Below are 22963 nucleotides of genomic sequence, written 5' to 3'. Positions count from 1 at the left end.
CGTGCATTTCGCTCGTTAGCTACCCCACATTCCAACGGGTGGAGTGGTGGCAGCGGTCAGCGACGACACCTGCGGAAACTAGCGTGGTGAAGTATGGTCAAACAGACGCTCACGGCGAGATAGGGCACGGAGAGGTCATCATCCAATCTAGATTTAGGTCATCATCCAGCAGTGGATCGGCAAGGATGGGGGAGGGGGCGGGCGGGCGGGGGGGGGGGCTGCTGTACATTGCGCGTGAATTTCTCACTCGATAGTTTTTTTCCGGAATGTTGCTGGACTGCCTTGGATGAGTGATCGTCGGCGTAAGGCACTACCACTGGAGTACAAGGTCAGGCTTTCCATCGCAAATACTTTGACTCAACGAGGACTAAATAAGGCGAGATGAATGTGGCGTAGCCAACATAATTCCTGGAACAGAAATTGAAAGCCCTCGATACATGCAAGCGCACGCGTACACCAACACCAACACCACCAGCATCAGCAGCAGCTGGCAATGCGATATAATCGAGAGAGAAAGCGAGCTGCTCAATACAGTTCCCGAAGGAGCTCCTAGCGGCGTGGAGCGGAACGTCGGACATCGTGCCGAACGACGCGCGGTGACAACACAACAACACGCAACCGCGCAACGCTACGATTTGGCTCGTACTTTTTTTTGGGTGTCCGCTGCTGTGGGGTGCAGATTCTCAGACTGCGAGTCTCTCATGCTGCCTTTGTTTACATCTTAAGCCCCCGCCTCCCTCCCTCCCTCCCCAATCAATCATTCTCTCTCTCTCTCTGCGGTGGAGCGTTCGCTCGCTCGCTCGCTCTGTGTGTGCGAGGGCTCTGGGGGTCAGCCCTGTCTGTGTGTGACCTGCGACTCTCTGTGTGTGTGTGTGCATGCGCAAAGCCTTCGTTAGCCCAGTGGCATCTCGGCCCACGCACCGACACAACATCCACCATCTGTTGCTGACTGCGCTCCGCGTCTGTGTGTCCGTGCGTGGCGTAGCGGTCCGAACTTTGGCGACCCTGGGTTCGAATCCTGCTCCCCGCCAGCACCAGTGACGATTATTTGAAACCGGTCCTGGACCCACCCCGAGGTCGACTCAACCTCAAATTTGTACCTGGTGTGGTGTGTAAGCATTGGCAATAGAGCGAGGTGCTGGACACCCACCCGCTCGTGTGCCGTGCTGGCCTTCAAAGGGGCTCGCTAACAGAACTTGTCCCAACATTTTGTACAGGCTACATGGGGGAGCTTTGCTTCGTCTGTCTTCAGATCAGTCGAGCGCCGTTATATTTTCTTCGGCTGTGTTACGCCGTGTGGAAGCTGCCTACCCTATTGCTGCCCCAATATTTAAATATGCTCAAAATGTCCCCCCCAATATATTGCTATAAAATAGATTTCTGTATATATATATGATTGTGGTTATGGTTGTACTTTATTAATCCCTAATCTCTGCCATTACATACAATGAAACAAGAAAAGGTAAAAAAAACAGAGCAATGTAATACAATACACTATTAGACATTTATTTTAAAAAATAAATAAAAAGTCCATCCTATGTGTTAGTTTTTTTTATATTTTAGGCAGGAAATGAGTTTTCAAATTTAGATTTTTTTTTTCTGGGGGGGGGACCCCCTGGAAGATTTGGTCCCCCCAATGTTGACTCCATGGCTAAGGCCTTGCTCCACACGAAGCCCCGGGTCTTCTCGGCCACAGGGTTGTGCCCTCCTTTCTCTACGCTTGCGAAACGTGGAACCCCTCCGAATGAACATCTGCACCGGCTCTGAAACATTCAAAACTGCCTGCCTTACGATCCGCCCTGACTTTCACCAGACTGGCTCGTGTGAGGAGCTCACACATCCTTAAAAGACACCTGGACAACAATCCTATCAGCGAGCTCCTCCGGCAGGCGAGGCTGCATTGGTTGGTGCCATGTCACCTACAGGCCCAGCCACTGCATGCCCAAGCAGCTTCCGTTTGACCAGATAGAGGGGGCTCATCGGGCGAGAGGATATATGGACTGATGTGGTACAGGAGGATGTGGAGTTGAGTGGAATTGCCGATGGCTGGTACCAGCAGTGTCAAGATCGGCTCGTGAAGGACGCTGCTGCTGCTACTGGGCAATTGGAGGCAGTCGCCTTCCAGCAACAACGGAGGGCAGAGGAGCGCCGCTCACAACGACGAGCGGAGAGCCGTGCGCTCAACACACAGCAAGGTGGCACAAGTGGTGAGCACAGGTGTCTTAGTCGAACCATGACATCTGGGTCTGTCCTGTGACCTGTCAGCGAGCCTTCCACACGTCACCTGATAGCCTCAAAGTGCACCTAGCCTGGCACAAGCGCTGCGGCAACATCGCTAAGCAACGAGTGGCAAATGGCGACTGCTGCTGTTGTTGTTGTTGTTGTGAAGCAGGCGGGGGAGGAGGAAGTGGTGGAGGAAGACGAGCAGCAGCAGCAGGAGCAGCAGGAGGAGGAGGACGTGTCGGCACAGACCGAGCGCTACTTCCGCACGGAGCTCATCCAGAAGCGCAATGAGCGTATGGGGCGACGCGTGGCGGCCCTCCTGCACGCTCACCCCTCCTCCACCCTCTTCTTCGCCTTCGGGGCAGGTACGTGCTGGCCAGCCGGGGTGCAGGCGGTGCAACTGCCCCCCCCCCTCCCCCAACCGGGCTGGTGGGGCCCAGGTAACAAGGGTGGCACAGTCGGGTTTTTTACAATCGGGTTTAATTGTCTTTTTATATTAAACCCGATCATCTGAGATTGGGAGATATCCGGTTTTATTGGTTATAAAAAAAAACCGATGCCTGCCGCTGGAAAAATCGGGTTTTTTCCACCCATGCCAGGTAATGGTTGCCACCTGCCCTGGTTTGCCCAGTATTGACGACGGGTCAGATACCCGTACGACCGCCGCGGTTAATATAAACTAAGCCTAACAAGTTTCAATCTTGATTTGAAGCTTTCGTGACTGCAGCAATCCATACTCTTTGGTTCTTTCGGTAAAATCACGTAGATATAACATTTAAATAAATCACGACGTTTCGGGCGGCGCAACACAAGCGTCCGTCATCAGGTGGGAAAGCATGGCCTGCTGCTGCTGAGGCAGACTGTTTTAAAAGGTTTGAAATGGGTGTAGCCCAAGGGTCATAAAGAAGTGGCCGGGGCTAGTGATGTTACTGTGAGAAATTAGCATGTAGCTGTAAGATAGGAGGAGAGCGGCCTCCTGGACGAGGGCACGGAAGTGGCTATGTTAATGTGAGAGATTAGCATGATGTTAATGTGAGAGATTAGCATGATGTTAACGTGAGAGATTAGCATGATGTTAATGTCAGAGATTAGCATGATGTTAATAATGAGAGATTAGCATGATGTTAATGTGAGAGATTAGCATTATGTTAATGTGAGAGAATAGCATGATGTTAGTGTTTTATTTCACCAGGTAAGGCCCACTGAGCTATTTAGCTCTTTTTCAGATGCCACCTGGTTATCACAAATGATTGCTCAACGAAGCGGCTTCTCACGTGGACACGTATGGCAGCCAAATGCTCTAAACACGTGGCGTTGATTCGAAATGTGGAGGGAAAATCGGAGGATCCGGAGATAAAAATCCACGCGACCACAGGGAGAACGTGCAGAGTATAAATATACAGCAGGCGTCGGGGCTAGGATGGAACCCAAGACCTCCTGTATACCAGGCGAGGCAGTGCACATCCCGCTACTGTGCTGCGCTTTGTGGGTGCAAAAGAGAATTTGATTATAAATACTGTGGGGGGGGGGGGGTGGCACGTGCCCCCCCCCCCCAATGATCCGATCGAAATCCATAATTTCGATCGGATCATTGGGGTTTATTAGTAATAAATCGGCATTTTGCGACCCCCACTGCCACCGTGTAGCATATTATTACGTGCCAGGGGCTCTATGAGATGATAGGACAATAGTCTGAGTCCATAATTGGCAATAAGTAACGGCAAAGCGGTTATGAGTGACTCACAGAATTGTGCGTAGTTGCGTATACAGCACACGACTTCCCTGAAGGCATCAACAGCTTCAGCGAGCGCGATGCCGATCACACAACGCGGTTCGAATTCGATCCTCGATCGACGGCTGCTCCATCGCGGAACACACGTCGAATAAAAAGCAAGGGACAAGTCCTTACTTACTAACAACTCCTCTATTATTTCTCATTGCTGGAGGGGTTGCCCCCCCTACCTGAACATCCTGGCTCCGCCATTGATTATAAACATTATATTTATAAAAAAGAAAATACAATTAAGGAAAAGTTTTTCCAGAGCATTTAGGTGGGACTCATCTCCTGTTAAAATAAAATTTCGCTCTCAAGATGTTTTGCTAAGGGTGACATACACAGCGTTGGAAATGCCGTATTGTTCAGACTATGAGACACACTCTTCTCTGCGTTCTGCAGAACATTTTGGGGCTGCATATGAACACATTCCTGCGGAGGGAGCTGGTAGGAACGTTGGGTTGCTTGGTCAATGGCCAGGGTCAATGGCGGCGTGGTGTATTCCGCAAATATGCCCGACTGTGAGGGCGGGCACAAGTAGGCGTGAGTAGGTTAAACGTTGAGTTTTATAAGGGCACCACGGGGTGACCAGCCCCTCCCCACCCAGCCCCACCCTCCCACCCTCCCCACCTAGCCCCTCCCCACCCTCCCGACCCAGCCCCTCCCCACCCAGCCCCTCCCTGCACGATGGACACAATAATCCCCTGTGGGCTGGTGTAACCAGGAGGTTACAACCAGTATAATCCATTATCAGTGTGCGTTGTGTGTGGTGTGTTTGCGTATGTTGGTGTGGAGAGCGGTAGTGAAGTGGTTTGCGCTCTGCAAGTTCGATCGTCACCGGCGTTTGCTCGCAGCCAACACCGGTGACGATTATCTTCATCGGTCCCGGGCTTCCGCGAAGGGGGCCGTCCAAAAATGACGTCACGCACCTAGGGGGGGGGGGGGGTCAGACATTTGTGACGAGGGGGGAGGGGGTGTGTGAGAAATGTGACGTCACATCAAAATGCGCGACTTTAAATAAATATAGACAACACGTTCTACTTAATTAAATAGACTTTTTAATAAATGTTTTCTCCTACAACATCAGAGTGCAGCGCCACATTAAATACGCACTACAATGACAATAGTTTAAAGCGATTTGAAGCATGTTTTATTTTTTTTGGGGGAGGGGGGGCAGAGCTTTGTGACGTCATATTTGAGGGGGGGGGGTCTGACTTTTTGTGACGCCGTGTGACGAAGGCGGGGGGGGGTCAAAAATCGTCCAAAATCGCGTGACGTCATGTATGGACGGCCCCTAGGTAGACTCAGCCTTAAATGGTGTAACGTGGAGCACAATGTAAACATCAGCAACTCTGGCCACCCATCCCGTCGCGCGCCACTCCGGACACGCGTGTACGTTGGAACTTCTTTCGCACCGTACGCTGAACGCCGTGCTGACCGGCGGCCTTTGTAGGCGATGTCGGGCAGCGTTCGCCCCCCGCCGGTTCTGTCGAGGACGCGGGGGTTGGCGTCGGCACGCGGCTCTCGAAGCGCCGCGCGCGTGACGTCGTTCGTCAAGCAGCAACGTCTCGGATTCGCACGCGCACACACACAGTGCGTGAGTGTGTGTGAATCACACGCACTGTGTGTGTGTGAATCACACACACACAGTGCGTGAGTGTGTGTGAATCACACGCACTGTGTGTGAATCACACACACAGTGCGTGAGTGTGTGTGAATTACACGCACTGTGTGTGTGAATCACACACACAGTGCGTGAGTGTGTGTCAATCACACGCACTGTGTGTGTGTGAATCACACACACAGTGCGTGAGTGTGTGTGAATCACACGCACTGTGTGTGTGAATCACACACACACAGTGCGTAAGTGTGAATCACTCACACACAGTGTGTGAGTGATTCACACACACACAGTGCGTGAGTGTGAATCACACGCACTGTGTGTGAATCACACACACACACAGTGCGTGAGTGTGAATCACTCACACACAGTGTGTGAGTGATTCACACGCACAGTGTGTGAGTGATTCACACACACACAGTGCGTGAGTGTGAATCACACGCACTGTGTGTGATACACACACACACACAGTGCGTGAGTGTGAATCACTCACACACAGTGTGTGAGTGATTCACACGCACAGTGTGTGAGTGTGAATCACACGCACTGTGTGAATCACACACACACAGTGCGTGAGTGTGAATCACACGCATTGTGTGTGTGATACACACACACACAGTGCGTGAGTGATTCACACGCACAGTGCGTGAGTGATTCACACACACACAGTGCGTGAGTGTGAATCACACGCACTGTGTGTGAATCACACACACACAGTGCGTGAGTGTGAATCACACGTACTGTGTGTGAATCACACACACAGTGCGTGAGTGTGAATCACACGCACTGTGTGATTCACACGCACAGTGCGTGAGTGATTCACACACACACAGTGCGTGAGTGTGAATCACACGCACTGTGTGTGAATCACACACACACAGTGCGTGAGTGTGAATCACACGCACTGTGTGTGAATCACACACAGTGCGTGAGTGTGAATCACACGCACTGTGTGTGAATCACACACACACAGTGCGTGAGTGTGAATCACACGTACTGTGTGTGAATCACACACACACAGTGCGTGAGTGTGAATCACACGCACTGTGTGATTCACACGCACAGTGCGTGAGTGATTCACACACACACAGTGCGTGAGTGTGAATCACACGCACTGTGTGTGAATCACACACACACAGTGCGTGAGTGTGAATCACACGCACTGTGTGTGAATCACACACACACAGTGCGTGAGTGTGAATCACACGTACTGTGTGTGAATCACACACACACAGTGCGTGAGTGTGAATCACACGCACTGTGTGTGAATCACACACACACAGTGCGTGAGTGTGAATCACACGCACTGTGTGTGAATCACACACACACAGTGCGTGAGTGTGAATCACACGCACTGTGTGTGTGAATCACACACACAGTGCGTGAGTGTGAATCACACGTACTGTGTGTGAATCACACACACACAGTGCGTGAGTGTGAATCACACGCACTGTGTGAATCACACACACAGTGCGTGAGTGTGAATCACACGTACTGTGTGTGAATCACACACACACAGTGCGTGAGTGTGAATCACACGCACTGTGTGTGAATCACACACACAGTGCGTGAGTGTGAATCACACGCACTGTGTGTGAATCACACACAGTGCGTGAATGTGAATCACACGTACTGTGTGTGAATCACACACACACAGTGCGTGAGTGTGAATCACACGTACTGTGTGTGAATCACACACACACAGTGCGTGAGTGTGAATCACACGCACTGTGTGTGAATCACACACACACAGTGCGTGAGTGTGAATCACACGCACTGTGTGTGAATCACACACAGTGCGTGAATGTGAATCACACGTACTGTGTGTGAATCACACACACACAGTGCGTGAGTGTGAATCACACGCACTGTGTGTGAATCACACACACACAGTGCGTGAGTGTGAATCACACGCACTGTGTGTGAATCACACACACACAGTGCGTGAGTGTGAATCACACGTACTGTGTGTGAATCACACACACAGTGCGTGAGTGTGAATCACACGCACTGTGTGTGTGTGAATCACACACACACAGTGCGTGAGTGTGAATCACACGTACTGTGTGTGAATCACACACACACAGTGCGTGAGTGTGAATCACACGCACTGTGTGTGAATCACACACACACAGTGCGTGAGTGTGAATCACACGCACTGTGTGTGAATCACACACACACAGTGCGTGAGTGTGAATCACACGTACTGTGTGTGAATCACACACACACAGTGCGTGAGTGTGAATCACACGCACTGTGTGTGAATCACACACACACACAGTGCGTGAGTGTGAATCACACGCACTGTGTGTGAATCACACACACACAGTGCGTGAGTGTGAATCACACGCACTGTGTGATTCACACGCACAGTGTGTGAGTGATTCACACACACACAGTGCGTGAGTGTGAATCACACGCACTGTGTGTGAATCACACACACACAGTGCGTGAGTGTGAATCACACGTACTGTGTGTGAATCACACACACACAGTGCGTGAGTGTGAATCACACGCACTGTGTGATTCACACGCACAATGCGTGAGTGATTCACACACACACAGTGCGTGAGTGTGAATCACACGCACTGTGTGTGAATCACACACACACAGTGCGTGAGTGTGAATCACACGCACTGTGTGTGAATCACACACACACAGTGCGTGAGTGTGAATCACACGCACTGTGTGTGAATCACACACACACACAGTGCGTGAGTGTGAATCACACGCACTGTGTGTGAATCACACACACACAGTGCGTGTGAGCATTGCGGCTCTCTCGATGGCGCTTGCTGTTGTTGTCTTGTTGTTGTCTTGTTGTTGTTGACTTGTTGTTGTCTTGTTGTCTTGTTCTTGTTGTCTTGTTGTTGTCGTGTTGTTGTCTTGTTGTTGTCTTGTTCTTGTTGTCTTGTTGTTGTTGTCTTGTTGTTGTCTTGTTGTTGTTGACTTGTTGTTGTCTTGTTGTCTTGTTCTTGTTGTCTTGTTGTTGTCGTGTTGTTGTCTTGTTGTTGTTGTCGTGTTGTTGTCTTGTTGTTGTCTTGTTGTCTTGTTGTTGTTGTCTTGTTGTTGTTGTCTTGTTGTTGTTGACTTGTTGTTGTCCTGTTGTCTTGTTCTTGTTGTCTTGTTGTTGTTGTCTTGTTGTCTTGTTGTTGTTGTCGTGTTGTTGTCTTGTTGTTGTCTTGTTGTCTTGTTGTCGTGTTGTTGTTGTCTTGTTGTTGTTGTCTTGTTGTTGTTGTCGTGTTGTTGTCTTGTTGTTGTTGTCTTGTTGTTGTCTTGTTGTTGTCTTGGTTGCCGACTCGTGGTTTAGGGGAGGGAGGGGGGTCTTTGTACTCGCGTGCAACCGGGGGTGGGGGGTGCGCGTGCGACGCTGGAGGGGGGGGGGGAGCCCCCCCCCCCCCATTCTCACTCCCTCGTGCCAGGGCCCACGCCGAGCCACGCTCCACTCGCAGGCGACAAGCAGTGGGTGGGTGGGTGGTGGGGGGGTGGGGGTGGGTGGGGGTGGGTGGGGGGGTTGCCGCGCTTTGTTTGACCGCTGTTGCCTTACTTAATGGGGGGGGGGGGTCGTCACGGCGTGCTCCGCTTCTGTCTCACGCTCGAAACAAACAAACAAATAAATAAACGACACCAGCGAAAGTTTTTTTTTGGGGGGGGGGGGGGGCAGGACCCTCGCCAAAAAAAACGAATCTTGAGATTCGGAATCGGAATCTTCACTTAGGCTGTGGAGAAATCCGATGAGCCATGAAGCTCTTTCGCACAGATGTCCAGGTACCGGTGGAGACTCTCCTGCCGAAGAACCTCCGATAAGCACGCTTGGCTACGTACGGTGCGAATAAAGTACAACATCGATACGTAAATGCAGCACCTCCGATTAGCACGGTTAACTACGTACGGTGCGAAAAAAGTTCAACATCGATACGTAAATGCAGCACCTTTGATAGGCACGGTTGGCTAAGTATTCAACGTATCCGCGCACATCACGAAGTGAGCACGCCTCAGATGTCATTCATGGGCTTCGTACGCGGCGCATCGTGGGCACACGTTTCACGAATGGGCCTTGTATACTCGCATTCCAACACGACAGATATTTTTCTTACTACCCCCCCTCCTCATCCACACCCCCCACCACCCCCCCCCCCCCACCACCACCCCCCCACCACCCACCCACCACCGCCTGCTTAAGGAAAACAAACGTCGGAATTCTAACGCTGCGCGAGAGGACGTATCATCGGCACGGCGTACAGAGGGGATGGGTGGCTAGGGAACGCGACCAGCGGGTTGTGTAATGTTGGTGGGGTTCGGTGTGGGGGGTGGAAGAGTGGAGCTCGCCCCCCCATCACCCCCCCCTCCTTCTACTATTCGCATGGTTTAGTAGTAGAACACAAAGGGGTTAGTCACGACAGGCCTCTCCAGCCAAGCCCAGGATTTTCTGTTTTGTTGTTGGAGCGAGCGCCCTTTAAAGGGCGCCTCGGCGCGTGATTCGAGCGCTTGCGAACCGCGCCCCTGACGTTGATCGAGCGCGCTGAAAATCGGGTGAAAAAAAAATGTAACGAAAAAAAAAGTTAGTTGTTTTAGGCCGAGGCAACCTAGGGGGTGGCCAAGCCATGTTGCGTTCTGATTCAGCTTTTGGCGGCTCAATTTGTTGTTTGCGTGTGTGTGGACCGTGGCCAGGATTTGAATTCGATTCTACCGTCCTCGTAGAGTCGTGGGTTGCTACCAACAATCGACACATCGGTTCCCCCGTACACAGTCTTGGCCACCGATCCTACATTGACATGCAAATTTCATCTCTAGCCCCGCCCACTGACCCTTGGGCTACAACCCATCTCAAACCTTTACAACTCCCTGCCTTAGTAGCGCTCCCACTATATGTTTCACCTGATGACGATTGCTTGTGTTGCGATCGAAACGTCGTGAAATCGATATTATTATTATTTATTATATTTATGTGGCTTTACCGAAAGACCCACAGAATATGAATTCCTGCAGTCACGAAAGCTTTCAGTCAACATTTAAGTCAAAATTCCCCCGTAGAAAGTCGTATAGACCCACAGAGGGCTGTTAGCAAGCGCCTATTAAGGCCGGTGTGGCACGTGAGTGGTTGGTCCGGTGTAACCAGAACCACATGTGCCCGGTCTTACTCTGTCGCTGCATTCGTGATGTTGGCCACACGAAACCAGGTACACATTTGAGGCTGATTCAACCTAGGGGAGGCCCAGCACATATTAAGGTATTCGTCACTGGTGTTGGCCGTGAGCGGGAATCGAACTCGGGTCGCCGGGTTTGTAGTGCTCTACGCCACAGCTTCTCCAAAATACAAAGATCCCCCGTGTAGCCTTAACAGACTGTTGGGGCAAGTGCTGTTAGCGAGCGCCTACGGAGGCCGACACGGCGCACGAGGGGGGTGGGTGGCCAATACCACGCCCGACCGCCTTTGTCTCCCCAGTGGCGATGTTTACACACCGAGTCGACCTAGGGGAGGGACACCCAGGACCGGTTTCAGGTAATCGCCACTGGTGTTGGTGGCCGTGAGCGGGAATCGAACTCGGGTCGCCGGATTCGTAGCGCAACTCCCTGCAAGCGCTCTCAGGCACAAGACAAACAAACACAGGCTCATGAAGACAAAGATCCCCCGTGTAGCCTTAACAGCCTGTTGGGGCAAGTGTTGTTAGCGAGCACCTGTGAAGGCCGGCACGGCACACGAGGGCGTGAGTGGCCAGCACCACGCCCGGCCGCCTTTCTCTCCCCAGTGGCGATGTTTACACACCGCACCAGGTACTCATTTGAGTCTGAGTCGACCTAGGGGAGGGACAGCCAGGACCGGTTCAGATAATCCCGACTGGCATTGGTATTCGTGAGCTGGGAATCGAACTCGGCTCGCCCAGGCGTTTGGCTGCAGCACGATCACCGCTGCGTTATCGCTCCGAACACGCACACTCGGGCGCAGAACAAAAGACGAACACACGCACACTGAGACATCTCTTTTATCTTTACAGCAACATAAATTTCCCACCTGCCTTGAAAAGAAAGAAAGAAGAAAAAAATATCCCCTAACCTGTTGAGTCCCCAGAAATAACAATGATAACTTTCACAAAGAAGAACAAAAAAAAAGACTGGCACAGATTTAACTTCAAAAACTTAACAGAACTTAAACAAAAAAATAACAAAGCCAAATATCCCCCTTATAGCCCGCACATGCCGTTGGGTAAAGTGCCTTCGGCGAGCAACTACGAAGGCCGGCACGTCGCACGAGGGGGTGGTGTGGCCAGCACCACGCCCAGCCGCCTTTGTCTCCCCACTGCACCCGAGGTACTCACTTAAGGCCGAGTAGACCTCGGAGAAGCGCAGGTCCTGTTCAAATATGCACCACGGAAGTTGGGCTTGAGTGGGAAGCGAACTCAGGTCGCCGCTACGTCACTGCGCCCCAAACAAACAACAACAACAACCTCCATTCGCCTGCTAAGTGGCAGTGACGTCACCACGGCGCTCGTGCCAGGCTGTGTGCACAAACGCACGCGACAGACCCAGGTGACAGGGGTTGGCAAATAGCACGAGATGAATTACAAAGATTCCCCGTATAGCCTGCACAGACTGTAGGGGCAAGTGCTGTTAGCGAGCAGCACCTATGAAGGCCGGCACGGCACACGAGGGGGTGGGTGGCCAGCACCACGTCCCCCCAGTGGCGATGTTTACACATCACACAAGGTACTCATTTGAGGCTGAGTTGACTTAGGGGAGAACCAGGACCGGTTCAGATAATCGTCACTGTCGTTGGCCGTGAGCGGGAATGGAACTCGTGTCGCCGGGTTCGTAGCGCAGCGCGCTAACCGCTGCACCACCGCTCCCCACAAATAGCAACAACATCAACAACAACCGCCATTCGTCACTAAGTGGCGGTGACGTCACAACGGCGATTGTACCAGGCTACGTGCATGTTAAGGCCACGTGAAGTGTCGAACGCCCGCTGGCAGGTCACCGAACAGACCCAGGTGCCATGGGTCGACTGATTTAGATGACTGGCCGATGCATCACCTGTGCCCCCTACTGTGCTAACAAATAGCACACACACAGATACACATGTGCACAGGTCCTGATTAAGTTTTAAGTTTGAAGGGGGCCAGGCTGTTATAGATTTTTGGGAGGGGGGGGGGGCTTCGTATATTTAATTTCTTGCCCTTATTGCTTTACCACCACCCACGAACGACGCCAAACGACTCATCACCTTGGTTATTGCACTTACTCGGGTCATTATTTCTATTTGAAACGTGAAATTCGAATGGAGACAACGCAGAGTGACCGCGGCACGACGATACAAGCCGCAGGTGATTTAGCAAACGGAGGTATCGCATCGTCACACCCGTGAACTTATTCCAATTTGAGACACACGGCGGCCCGAAATACACACGGTGATTACTACGCATTGTTGTTTTTTTTCTTTCAAAGTCACCAAATTAGCTGGCTGACTTAGTCGTTGTGCAAGAACACTGGAGTTGCGTTTGAGTGATCGTTAAGCTATACATATTTTTGGGAAGCATCCTCTAAAACTACGAAGATGCTGCCACTGCGGAGTTTTAGTTAATAAGTAATATAATTTTTTTTAAAACACGCTTTTATGAACTGTACTCGTAATGGCAGAACTCCACGACTCCAGGAAGTGGCCCCGAAGCTTGCCACAACGTAAGGGGCCGTGGACAATTACAGCCAACGTCAGTTGAGCGTGGACAATTAGACCCAAGCCGAAACATAACATATAAAAAAGAATGTGAAAAAATATTATTTATTTATTTTAATAATAAAATATAGTATTGTCATCAGTATGACAAAAGTCTACCAAGTTTGCAATCAATACCACATTGGGAAGTGGGTTAAAATTGAGTTACAATATTTGAGGATACAACGACAACAACAACAACAGACAGAGTGAGTTATAAGAAAGCGTTTAATAAAAAAAAGCGTAGACTCGCGTACCAGAGCCCCCCGGTTCGATTCCATCTCCCGCCGCGGCAGTCGAGGCTACTGGCAAAGGTTTTTTTTCTCTTTCAAATCTCCCTCCTCTGTCCACCCAAGTGGCATACGAAAGTTCGATCGGCAAGTCGCGTGCGACTCGAACGGCTCTCGTGGCCCAGCGGTGACGTGGGGCGAGACGTACACCGATATATGGATATATAGAAAGACAAAGATCCCCCATATAGCCTTGACAGACTGTAGGGGCAAGTGCTGTTAGCGAGCACCTATGAAGGCCGCAACGGTACACGAGGGGGTGGGTGGCCAGCACTACGCCCGACCGCCTTTGTCTTCCTAGTGGTGATGTGTACACACCGCACCAGGTACTCATTTGAGGCGGAGTCGACCTAGGGGAGGCCCAGGACCGGTTCAGATACTCGTCACTGGTGTTGGCCGTGAGCGGGAATCGAACTCGGGTCGCCGGGTTCATAGCGCAGCGCGCTAATCGCTACACTATCGTACAAACAACAACAACCGCCATTCGCCACTAAGTGGCGGTGACGTCACCACGACGCTTGTGCCAGGCCATGTGCACCTTGAGGCCACGTGAAGTGTCGAACGCCCGCTGGCAGGAGGTCACGGGGCAGACCCAGCAGGTGCCACGAGTCGACTGAAATGACCGAGATGACTGGATGATGCACCACCTGTGCCCCCTACTGTGCCAACTTTCTGCGCTTTATCCACCCGGCGCTCCGCTCGTTGTTGTGAGCGTCGCACACGCACACTCAACATTCCCTTGCAGCCGCTGTGTTAACCTGAGTGCACACGGGGCGACGAGTCAACAGGTGAGCCGCTCGATGAGTCCCCGACAACGCCACGGCCCCCTTTCTCGCACAGAGGAGGGTTTTTTTTAATCCTCCTCTTTCCTTTCCCTTCTTTCTCCACTACCACCGCCGCCGCTTTAAGCGATGCTCGTTGTTATTCTTGCGACCGGGGGGGGGGGGGTCTAACTGGGTGGGTGGCTGGGTGGGTGGCTGACTGGATGGGTGGCTGACTGGATGGGTGGGTGGCTGGGTGGGTGGCTGGGTGGGTGGCTGACTGGGTGGGTGGGTGGGTGGCTGGGTGGTTGGCTGACTGGGTGGGTGGCTGAGTGGGTGGTTTGCTGACTGGGTGGGTGGCTGGGTGGGTGGGTGGCTGGGTGGTTGGCTGGGTGGGTGGCTGGGTGGGTGGCTGACTGACTGGCCTGGTGGGTGGCTGGGTGGGTCGCTGGGTGGGTGGCTGGGTGGGTGGCTGACTGGGTGGGTGGCTGGGTGGGTGGCTGACTGGGTGGGTGGGTGGATGGCTGGGTGGTTGCGCGCCAGGAATTCGCGACACGATGTTCAGTCCCCATTTTGCGTTGCCACCTTCACGTCGTCTTCGCGGGGCACGGCAAGGTTCAGCGCTAATAGGGGGGGTGGGGGGTTGGGGGAAGGGGGCGGGGGGAGGGGGGTGGGGGGTTGGGGGAGGGGGGTTAGGGGGCTTTTCGACGACGATGATCAATGGCAAAAATGTGTTTTTTTTCTCTCTCTCCTCGTTTTGTTACCTTAAAGCCATCCGCGGATAACAGCGCCACGGCCGTGGGAGGCCTTTTTTTGCGGAGTAGCCGATAACGAAGAGAGACGCCGCTCACGAACCGTCCGCCCGAATTAATGTGTCGAGTGCATCCGCTTCGAACGCCTCCACCCTGGCTCTCTCTCTCCATCCCTCCCCTCCTCCAGCCAAGGTGGATGCCTTAAAACATTTGTTTTTATTACACGCTTTCATTTAACTTTGTTGTTGTTGCCGTACCCTCAAATCTTGTCACTCAATGTTAACCCACTTCCCAATGTGGTATCGACTGCAAACTTGGTATACTTATGCCATACCGATGACAGTAGTTCGAAACCGGTTCAGCGTTGTTTAAAAACACAAATGCTGCTGGACAATATTATCGAGGGAAGTCAATAGGCTGATGGACCGAAGCAAAATGTTTTTTTTTACGCGTGAAAAAAACAGCACGGAGTCCCGCTTTCATCATAGCAGAGTGAAAGCTGTTATTTATGTACGCGTGGTAATAGCCCTGTCTGTTTAGATAGCATGCTTTCAGCAAGTGCAGACAACGAGCGGGTGATTTGTGCCTCTGAACGGTGCGGGCAACCCAAGGACGTGTCATCGCGGGCGAGTCGGGGAAAGGGAAAACAGAGACATTTGGATAAATGGAGCAAAGAGCCATCTGTGGGGTGACCAGCTGAGCCTCATGCGTTGCCAGATCTTGAAAAATGCCAAACATAAGTGAGACGCGAAGTTGTGAGGTGAGTCGGTGAGCGGGTGAGTCGGTGAGCGGGTGAGTCGGTGAGCGGGTGAGTGAGTGTGTGAGTGAGTGAGTGTGTGAGTGAGTGCGTGGGTGAGTGAGTGCGTGGGTGAGTGAGTGTGTGAGTGAGTGCGTGGGTGATGGAGTGTGTGAGTGAGTGCGTGGGTGAGTGTGTGAGTGAGTGAGTGGGTGAGTGAGTGCGTGGTGAGTGAGTGAGTGTGTGAGTGAGTGCGTGGGTGAGTGTGTGAGTGCGTGGGTGAGTGAGTGAGTGTGTGAGTGAGTGTGTGAGTGAGTGGGTGGGTGGGTGAGTGAGTGGGTGTGTGAGTGAGTGTGTGAGTGGGTGGGTGAGTGAGCGGGTGAGTGGATGTGTGAGTGAGTGTGTGAGTGAGTGGATGGGTGAGTGAGTGTGTGAGTGAGTGGGTGTGAGAGCGTGGGTGAGTGAGTGGGTGGGTGAGTGAGTGCGTGGGTGAGTGTGTGAGTGAGTGGGTGAGTGAGTGAGTGCGTGGGTGAGTGAGTGTGTGTGTGAATGAGTGTGTGAGTGAGTGCGTGGGTGAGTGGGTGTGTGAGTGAGTTTGTGAGTGAGTTGGTGGGTGAGTGAGTGGTGTGAGTGAGTGCGTGGGTGGGTGAGTGAGTGTGAGTGAGTGCGTGGGTGAGTGGGTGGGTGAGTGAGTGAGCGGGTGAGTGAGTGTGTGAGTGAGCGGGTGGGTGAGTGTGTGAGTGAGTGGGTGTGTGAGTGGGTGGGTGAGTGAGTGAGCGGGTGAGTGAGTGTGTGAGTGGGTGAGTGCCTGTGTGAGTGAGTGTGTGAGTGAGTGTGTGAGTGTGTGAGTGTGTGAGTGTGTGTGTGAGTGAGTGTGTGGGTGTGATAGCGTGGGTCAGGTGTGCTGTAGTGACTTGCAGTGTGGCGGGTGAACACTGCGGTGGATGGGAGGACGAGACACTCGGTGCCTGGGTGACCCACGTTCTCTCAACGTGGTTGTGATGAGGAATGAACGAGTGAAGTTCACGGAATGATTAACCAAGTTAGTAGCGATGGAACAGCGTTAGGGAGCCGACTGATCTCCGGTGAGTGGATTCGAACCCGGCATCTCAGCGATGGACGCGGCATTTATATAAGTTTTAATACCGTTTATTTTAAAATAAATATAATTTGCTTGTGGCTTGCAAACGGTCTGCTGGCGTTATATACAAGAGCTCTGATTTATTGGTTGGTGCGGTGGGGGTGGGGGGGCATGATGGTGGGGGGGGGGGAACTTGGGGGGTTGGGGACTTGGGTGGGGGGGGCTTGGGGGCTCGGGAGGGGGGGCTCGGGGAGGGGGGGGGGTCGGGTGGGGGGGTCGGTGGGGGGGTTCGTGTTTTCCTAAGCGCCCGCCTTCAAACGGCGAAACTCGCGCGCGTAATTGCACATGAAAGGAATTCCCAGCTCATCCCGTGCAGCCAGCTTGCACGCTTGTCTGCAGGCTATCGTGACCCTCCCCCCCTTGCCCCACCGCTCCCACTGCCTCCACTCTGCCACCTCCTCACCAACTCCTCACCACCACCTCCTCACCAACTCCTCACCAACTTCTCACCACCAACTCCTCACCACCACCACCCCAGCCCGCACCACCACCTCATCCTCCTCACCACCACCAGCAGCTCAACCAGCACCACCAGTTCTTCCTCACCAACTCCTCACCACCACCGTCACCCCAGCCCGCACCACCACCAACTCCTCACCACCACCACCACCACCGTCACCCCAGCCCGCACCACCACCAACTCCTCACCACCACCGTCACCCCAGCCCACAACACCACATCCCCCTCACCATATCCCGCACCACCATCATCACCTCATCACGACCTACTCACAAACTCCCTCCCCTCAGCCACCAACATCTCACCATGGCCTCCACCACCCCCTCCCCCTGCCACCATTCCCTCCTCACCGCCGCCACTCACCACCAACCACCACCTCTTAACCTTCCCCTCCCCCTCACCACCACCACCACCACCAACCACCATTACCTCACCGCCATCACCTCCTCACGTCCCCACCATCACCTCCTCACCACCACCACCATCACCTCCTCACCACCACCACCATCACCTCCCCACCACCACCACCATCACCTCCCCACCACCACCACCATCACCTCCCCACCACCATCACCATCACCTCCCCACCACCACCACCATCACCTCACCTCCCCACCACCATCACCTCCTCACCTCCCCACCACCACCATCACCTCCCCACCACCACCATCACCTCCCCACCACCACCATCACCTCCCCACCACCATCACCTCCCCACCACCACCATCACCTCCCCACCACCATCACCTCCCTACCACCATCATCTCCCCACCACCATCACCTCCCCACCACCATCACCTCCCCACCACCATCACCTCCCCACCACCACCATCACCTCCCCACCACCATCACCTCCCTACCACCATCATCTCCCCACCACCATCACCTCCTCACCTCCCCACCACCATCACCTCCCCACCACCATCACCTCCCCACCACCATCACCTCCCCACCACCACCATCACCTCCCCACCACCACCACCATCACCTCCCTACCACCATCATCTCCCCACCACCATCACCTCCTCACCTCCCCACCACCATCACCTCCCCACCACCATCACCTCCCCACCACCATCACCTCCCCACCACCACCACCATCACCTCCTCACCTCCCCACCACCATCACCTCCTCACCTCCCCACCACCATCACCTCCCCACCACCATCACCTCCCCACCACCATCACCTCCCCACCACCATCACCTCCCCACCACCACCACCATCACCTCCTCACCTCCCCACCACCATCACCTCCTCACCTCCCCACCACCATCACCTCCCCACCACCATCACCTCCCCACCACCATCATCTCCACACCACCACCATCACCTCCCCACCACCATCACCTCCTCACGTCCCCACCACCATCACGTCCCCACCACCATCATCTCCCCACCACCATCACCTGGAGTTCTGGTGATAATGGAATTGACGTCCGGCACGTTCTGTGCGATCTTCTCATGCTCATGCAGGAGGGCAAAATCACTCGCAAGCTTAACAGGGTCGGACCTAGACAGTGATGGGTGACCAGAAAAACACAACGACAAAGATGCCCCGGGTAGCCTTAACAGACTGTTGGGGCTTTGCTGCGTCGTAGGCAGTACAGCGAGTCTTGATGACTGGGCGAGTGTGGAGAGCCAGGTCAGTTGGTGAGTGATGGGGGTCGGGTGAGTTGATGATTGGTGGGTGCTGATGGTCAAGTGACTCGATTCGTGGTGAGCGATGAGCGTGAGGTGAGTTGATGGCTCGTGAATGGAAAGTGTCCGGTGAGTGGTGAATGTCGGACGAGAGTCGGTTTGAGCGTAATGTGAGCGTCACGTCAGCTCGTCCATAGGAAGGGCTGCCCACAGTTTCTACTCGGGGCTCTGTTAGCCACTGCATACTCACCGAGTCTCAGACTGTGAATGGCGCGTGGCTACGTAGCCAAAGCAGTAAGCTAAATGTTTTATTATAGCAGTTAAAGCCCACTGAGCTAGAAACTAAACAATGAACTAAAATTTGGATTTAAAGCTTTCGTGACTGCAGGGATTCATATTCTTGGTTGTTTCGGTAAAGTCACGTAGAAAGGAAATAATAAAATAATATAAATATAAAACAATTACAATTCTCACGACGTTTCGACTGACGATTGCTTGTGTTGCAGTCGAAACGTCGTGAGAATTTTTATTGTTTTATATTTATATTATTTTATTATTTACTTTCTACGTGACTTTACCGAAAGAACCAAGAAAATGAGCTAAATAGTTCTAGATTTGAAGTTTTCGTGACCGCAAGGATCCATACTCTTTGCATTTTTCGGTAAAGTCACGTAGGTGAAAAAAGAAAACTAATAAATTAAATCACGAGGTTTCGGAGGCAACACAAGCTCCCGTATTCAAGCCGGAGTCACGAAAGCTTCAAATCAAGAATGAACTAAATCTTTTATTTTACCAGGTAAGCCCCACTGAGTTATACAGCTCTTTTTCAGAAGCGACCTGGCCACAAATGATAGACTAACGATGCGGCTTAGCGTCGTGTGGAAATTTCTAGCAGGCAAAATACACTCGGCACACATTTATAAATGTGGAGGGTAAAAACCGGAGGAACTTGGGGGTATTGGATCGAACCCACGACCTCCTCCATCGCACCACGGCACCCAACTGGATGGGTTCTGCCGGGTCTGTAAAATATTTCCCAGGTTACCGATCGGGACAGACCTGGTTGATGTTATGCCCTCCATGATTATTTCGTATTACTTGATTACACACTGTTTTAACCAGGAAAGCCTCACAAATGTGTGTGTGTGTGTGCTAGCATTTCATCCAGCAATGCCACCTATTGTGTGTTGACGGCCTGTCCTCTGTCACTGCACTGACCAGGACCCCTCACCTGAAACGTTAGCCCTTAACTACGTTACGTTTGAACCTCTGGTTCCAGTTTCAAGGCGGCGGTATCGTCAGGGGATGCTTCTCCCAGAACACTTGGGGTATTTACCTCCACGGCCGATGGGTGGTGTGGTGGTGGTGGTGGTGGGGGGTGGTCGCAAGCAAAAGCAAAAATTGTCGGCTCAGAAAGTGGATCGACTCTTGGGGCCTGGTGGCTGGTTGTTATCAGGCTAACAGCCCCGGCAGGCCGGACACAGGCTGACCAGTCGGAGTGCACTCGATACCCTCTGTGTGTGTGTGTGTATGTGTGTGTGGGGAGTGGTGGTGTTGCGGTCAGCGCGCTGCGCTACGAACCTGGCCACCCGGGTTCGATTCCCGCTCACGGCCAAAACCGGTGACGATTATCTGAACCGGTCCTGGGCCACTCAGCCTCAAATGAGTAGCTTGTGCAGTGTGACAACATTGCCACGAGGGAGACAAAGGCGGTCGGGCGTGGTGTTGGCACACCCACCTCCTCGTTCGCCGTGCCGGCCTTCATATATGCTCGCTAACAGCACTTGCCCCAACAGTCTGCTCAGGCTATACGGGGGATCTTTGTCTTCGTCTTTGCTTGGGAGGAGGGCAGAGGAGCGACGCTCCCAACAAAGTTCGCGTAGCGCCGGGCGACTCAAACGCAGCGAGTTGGCACAGCAGGGGGCCACAGGTGGTGCATCAGCCGGTCAACTCAGTCGGTCAACTCAGTCGGTCAACTCAGCCGGTCAACTCAGTCGGTCAACTCAGCCGGTCAACTCAGCCGGTCAACTCAGCCGGTCAACTCAGTCGGTCAACTCAGTCGGTCAACTCAGTCGGTCAAGCCGCGGCACCTGGGTCTGTCCCGTGACCTCCTGCCAGCGGGCGTTCGACACTTCACGTGGCCTCAACGTGCACGTAGCCTGGCACAAGCGCCGTGGTGACGTCACCACCACTTAATAACGAATGGCGGTTGTTGTTGTTGGGGAGAGGTGGCGCAGCGGTTAGTGCACTGCACTACGAATCCGAGTTCGATTCCCGATCACAGCCACCAACACCAGTTACAATAATGCGAACCGGTCCTGGGCCTCCCCTAGGTCGACTCAGCCTCAAACGTTACCAGTGGGGAGACAAAGGCGGCCGGGCGTGGTGCTGGCCTCTCCCACCTCCTCGTGTGCCGTGCCGGCCTTCATAGGTGCTGCTCGCTAACAGCACTTGCCCCAAAAGTCTGTTCAGGCTCTACGGGGGATCTTTGTCTTGTGGCAATGTGTGGCTGCCTGCCAATGCCATCTGAAAGTCCTGTACAGCCCTCGGTAAGAAAACTTGTTTCCCCGCCAAGTGACAGCTGATAGAAAGTTGAGAAAGAGTGGTGCAAATGCAATTATAAGTTTAAAAAAAGCAATATTCATACTCAGTGGCGTAACAACGACATTATCAGCTCAGGGGGTGTGACGTTCGGTCAGGGGAGGCCCCAGTATTTGATTTGTCTCGCAGGATCGCACCCAGAGGAGATTAGAAATCGCGCGGCTCCTCCTGCCCTAATCACGGTCTCGAACATTTAACACTGTAGGGGCGTTCGGTAAAGTCACGTAGGTAGAAAAATAAAATAAATCACGACGTTTCGATCGCAACACAAGCAATCGTCATCAGGGGGGACAACTACTTCAGCAGGTTTTTTTTTCCGCACTGTTGAAAACAAATCTCATGGTGATTGTCAAGGGGGGCCCAACTCGTAGCTTTGGCCACCAGGGGGAGGGTGGGGGGCAGAGGTCGCAAACGGGTTTTGATTCCTTACCTGTACCCGTGAACGGCCGCACCAGGGTCGCAAATGGGTACCCGTACCCGGCCGGGTACAGGTAGCCGTATCCTACCCGTACCCTACCCGAAATGAGTGACAAACGGTTACTCACCAGTGACTCACGGCCTACCCGTACCCGTACCCGGCCGCACCAGGGTCGCAAACGGCTACCAATACCCGTACCCGGCCGGGTACGGGTAGCCGGGTATCGGGTAGGGTACGGGTATCGGGTACCCGGTTGCGACTTCTGGTGGGGGGGTGTGAGGCAAGGCACCCCCTGCACGTCCCACGCTGCGGGCTGCACCACGTGGAGTCGGGGTGGAGCACTGACCCAGTTGTTCCCCGTCGCCCGAGTTTCGCTCAACTCGCGCCCACGGCCGTCATCAGTGGCGAGCGACGTCTCAACCGGTCGTGGGCACCGGCCCTGACGAGTCCTCGGTGGAGCACGGGCAGACAACCCGCGGCACGGGGTAGGCCTTCAATCAGTGGTGTGGTTTGCTAAGGATATTAGTAGTATTGTTATCATGAGTGTGTAGGCGGTGCAACTGCGTCGATGTGAGTGGGGGAGGGGGGGGGTCTGGAGGGCTCAAGTTTCAGTCCTGGCACCGGGGGCCCGTGCCTGCCACACCACGCCAGCCAGTCACAGCTGATTGGGTCCCTGCTCTGCTTAATCTCAAGCACAAGCGGGATGACCTCCAGCCTCGCCCTCGCTGGCCTCACGCTCCCCCTCGCTCTCGACTCTTTAACCCCCTGGCCGCACTTGCGATCTCTCTCACCCCCCCCTCTCTCTCTCCCCCCCCCTCTCTCTCACCCCCCCTCTC

At 53.4% G+C, this 22963-nt stretch overlaps 1 protein-coding gene across 3 annotated transcripts in view; it reads left to right on the top strand.

Annotated features, from left to right (window-relative positions):
* Positions 1-22963, top strand: part of LOC133349248 (metalloprotease TIKI1-like) — a 94120-nt gene that overhangs the window by 56803 nt on the left and 14354 nt on the right. For 2 of the 3 annotated variants that reach the window (XM_061562587.1, XM_061562604.1), the window contains one exon: positions 2390-2588. In XM_061562587.1, the coding sequence (XP_061418571.1) occupies positions 2390-2588 (199 nt within the window). The remainder of the gene's footprint in view (positions 1-2389; positions 2589-22963) is intronic. The other variant, XM_061562596.1, reaches the window with a different exon arrangement.

This window comes from Lethenteron reissneri, chromosome 4, assembly GCF_015708825.2.
Source record: "Lethenteron reissneri isolate LAM-NWPU_2019-01 chromosome 4, ASM1570882v1, whole genome shotgun sequence".
Lineage (NCBI taxonomy): Eukaryota > Metazoa > Chordata > Hyperoartia > Petromyzontiformes > Petromyzontidae > Lethenteron > Lethenteron reissneri.
Note: the sequence above shows the minus strand (reverse complement) of the source record. Positions and strands in the feature narration are given on the sequence as shown.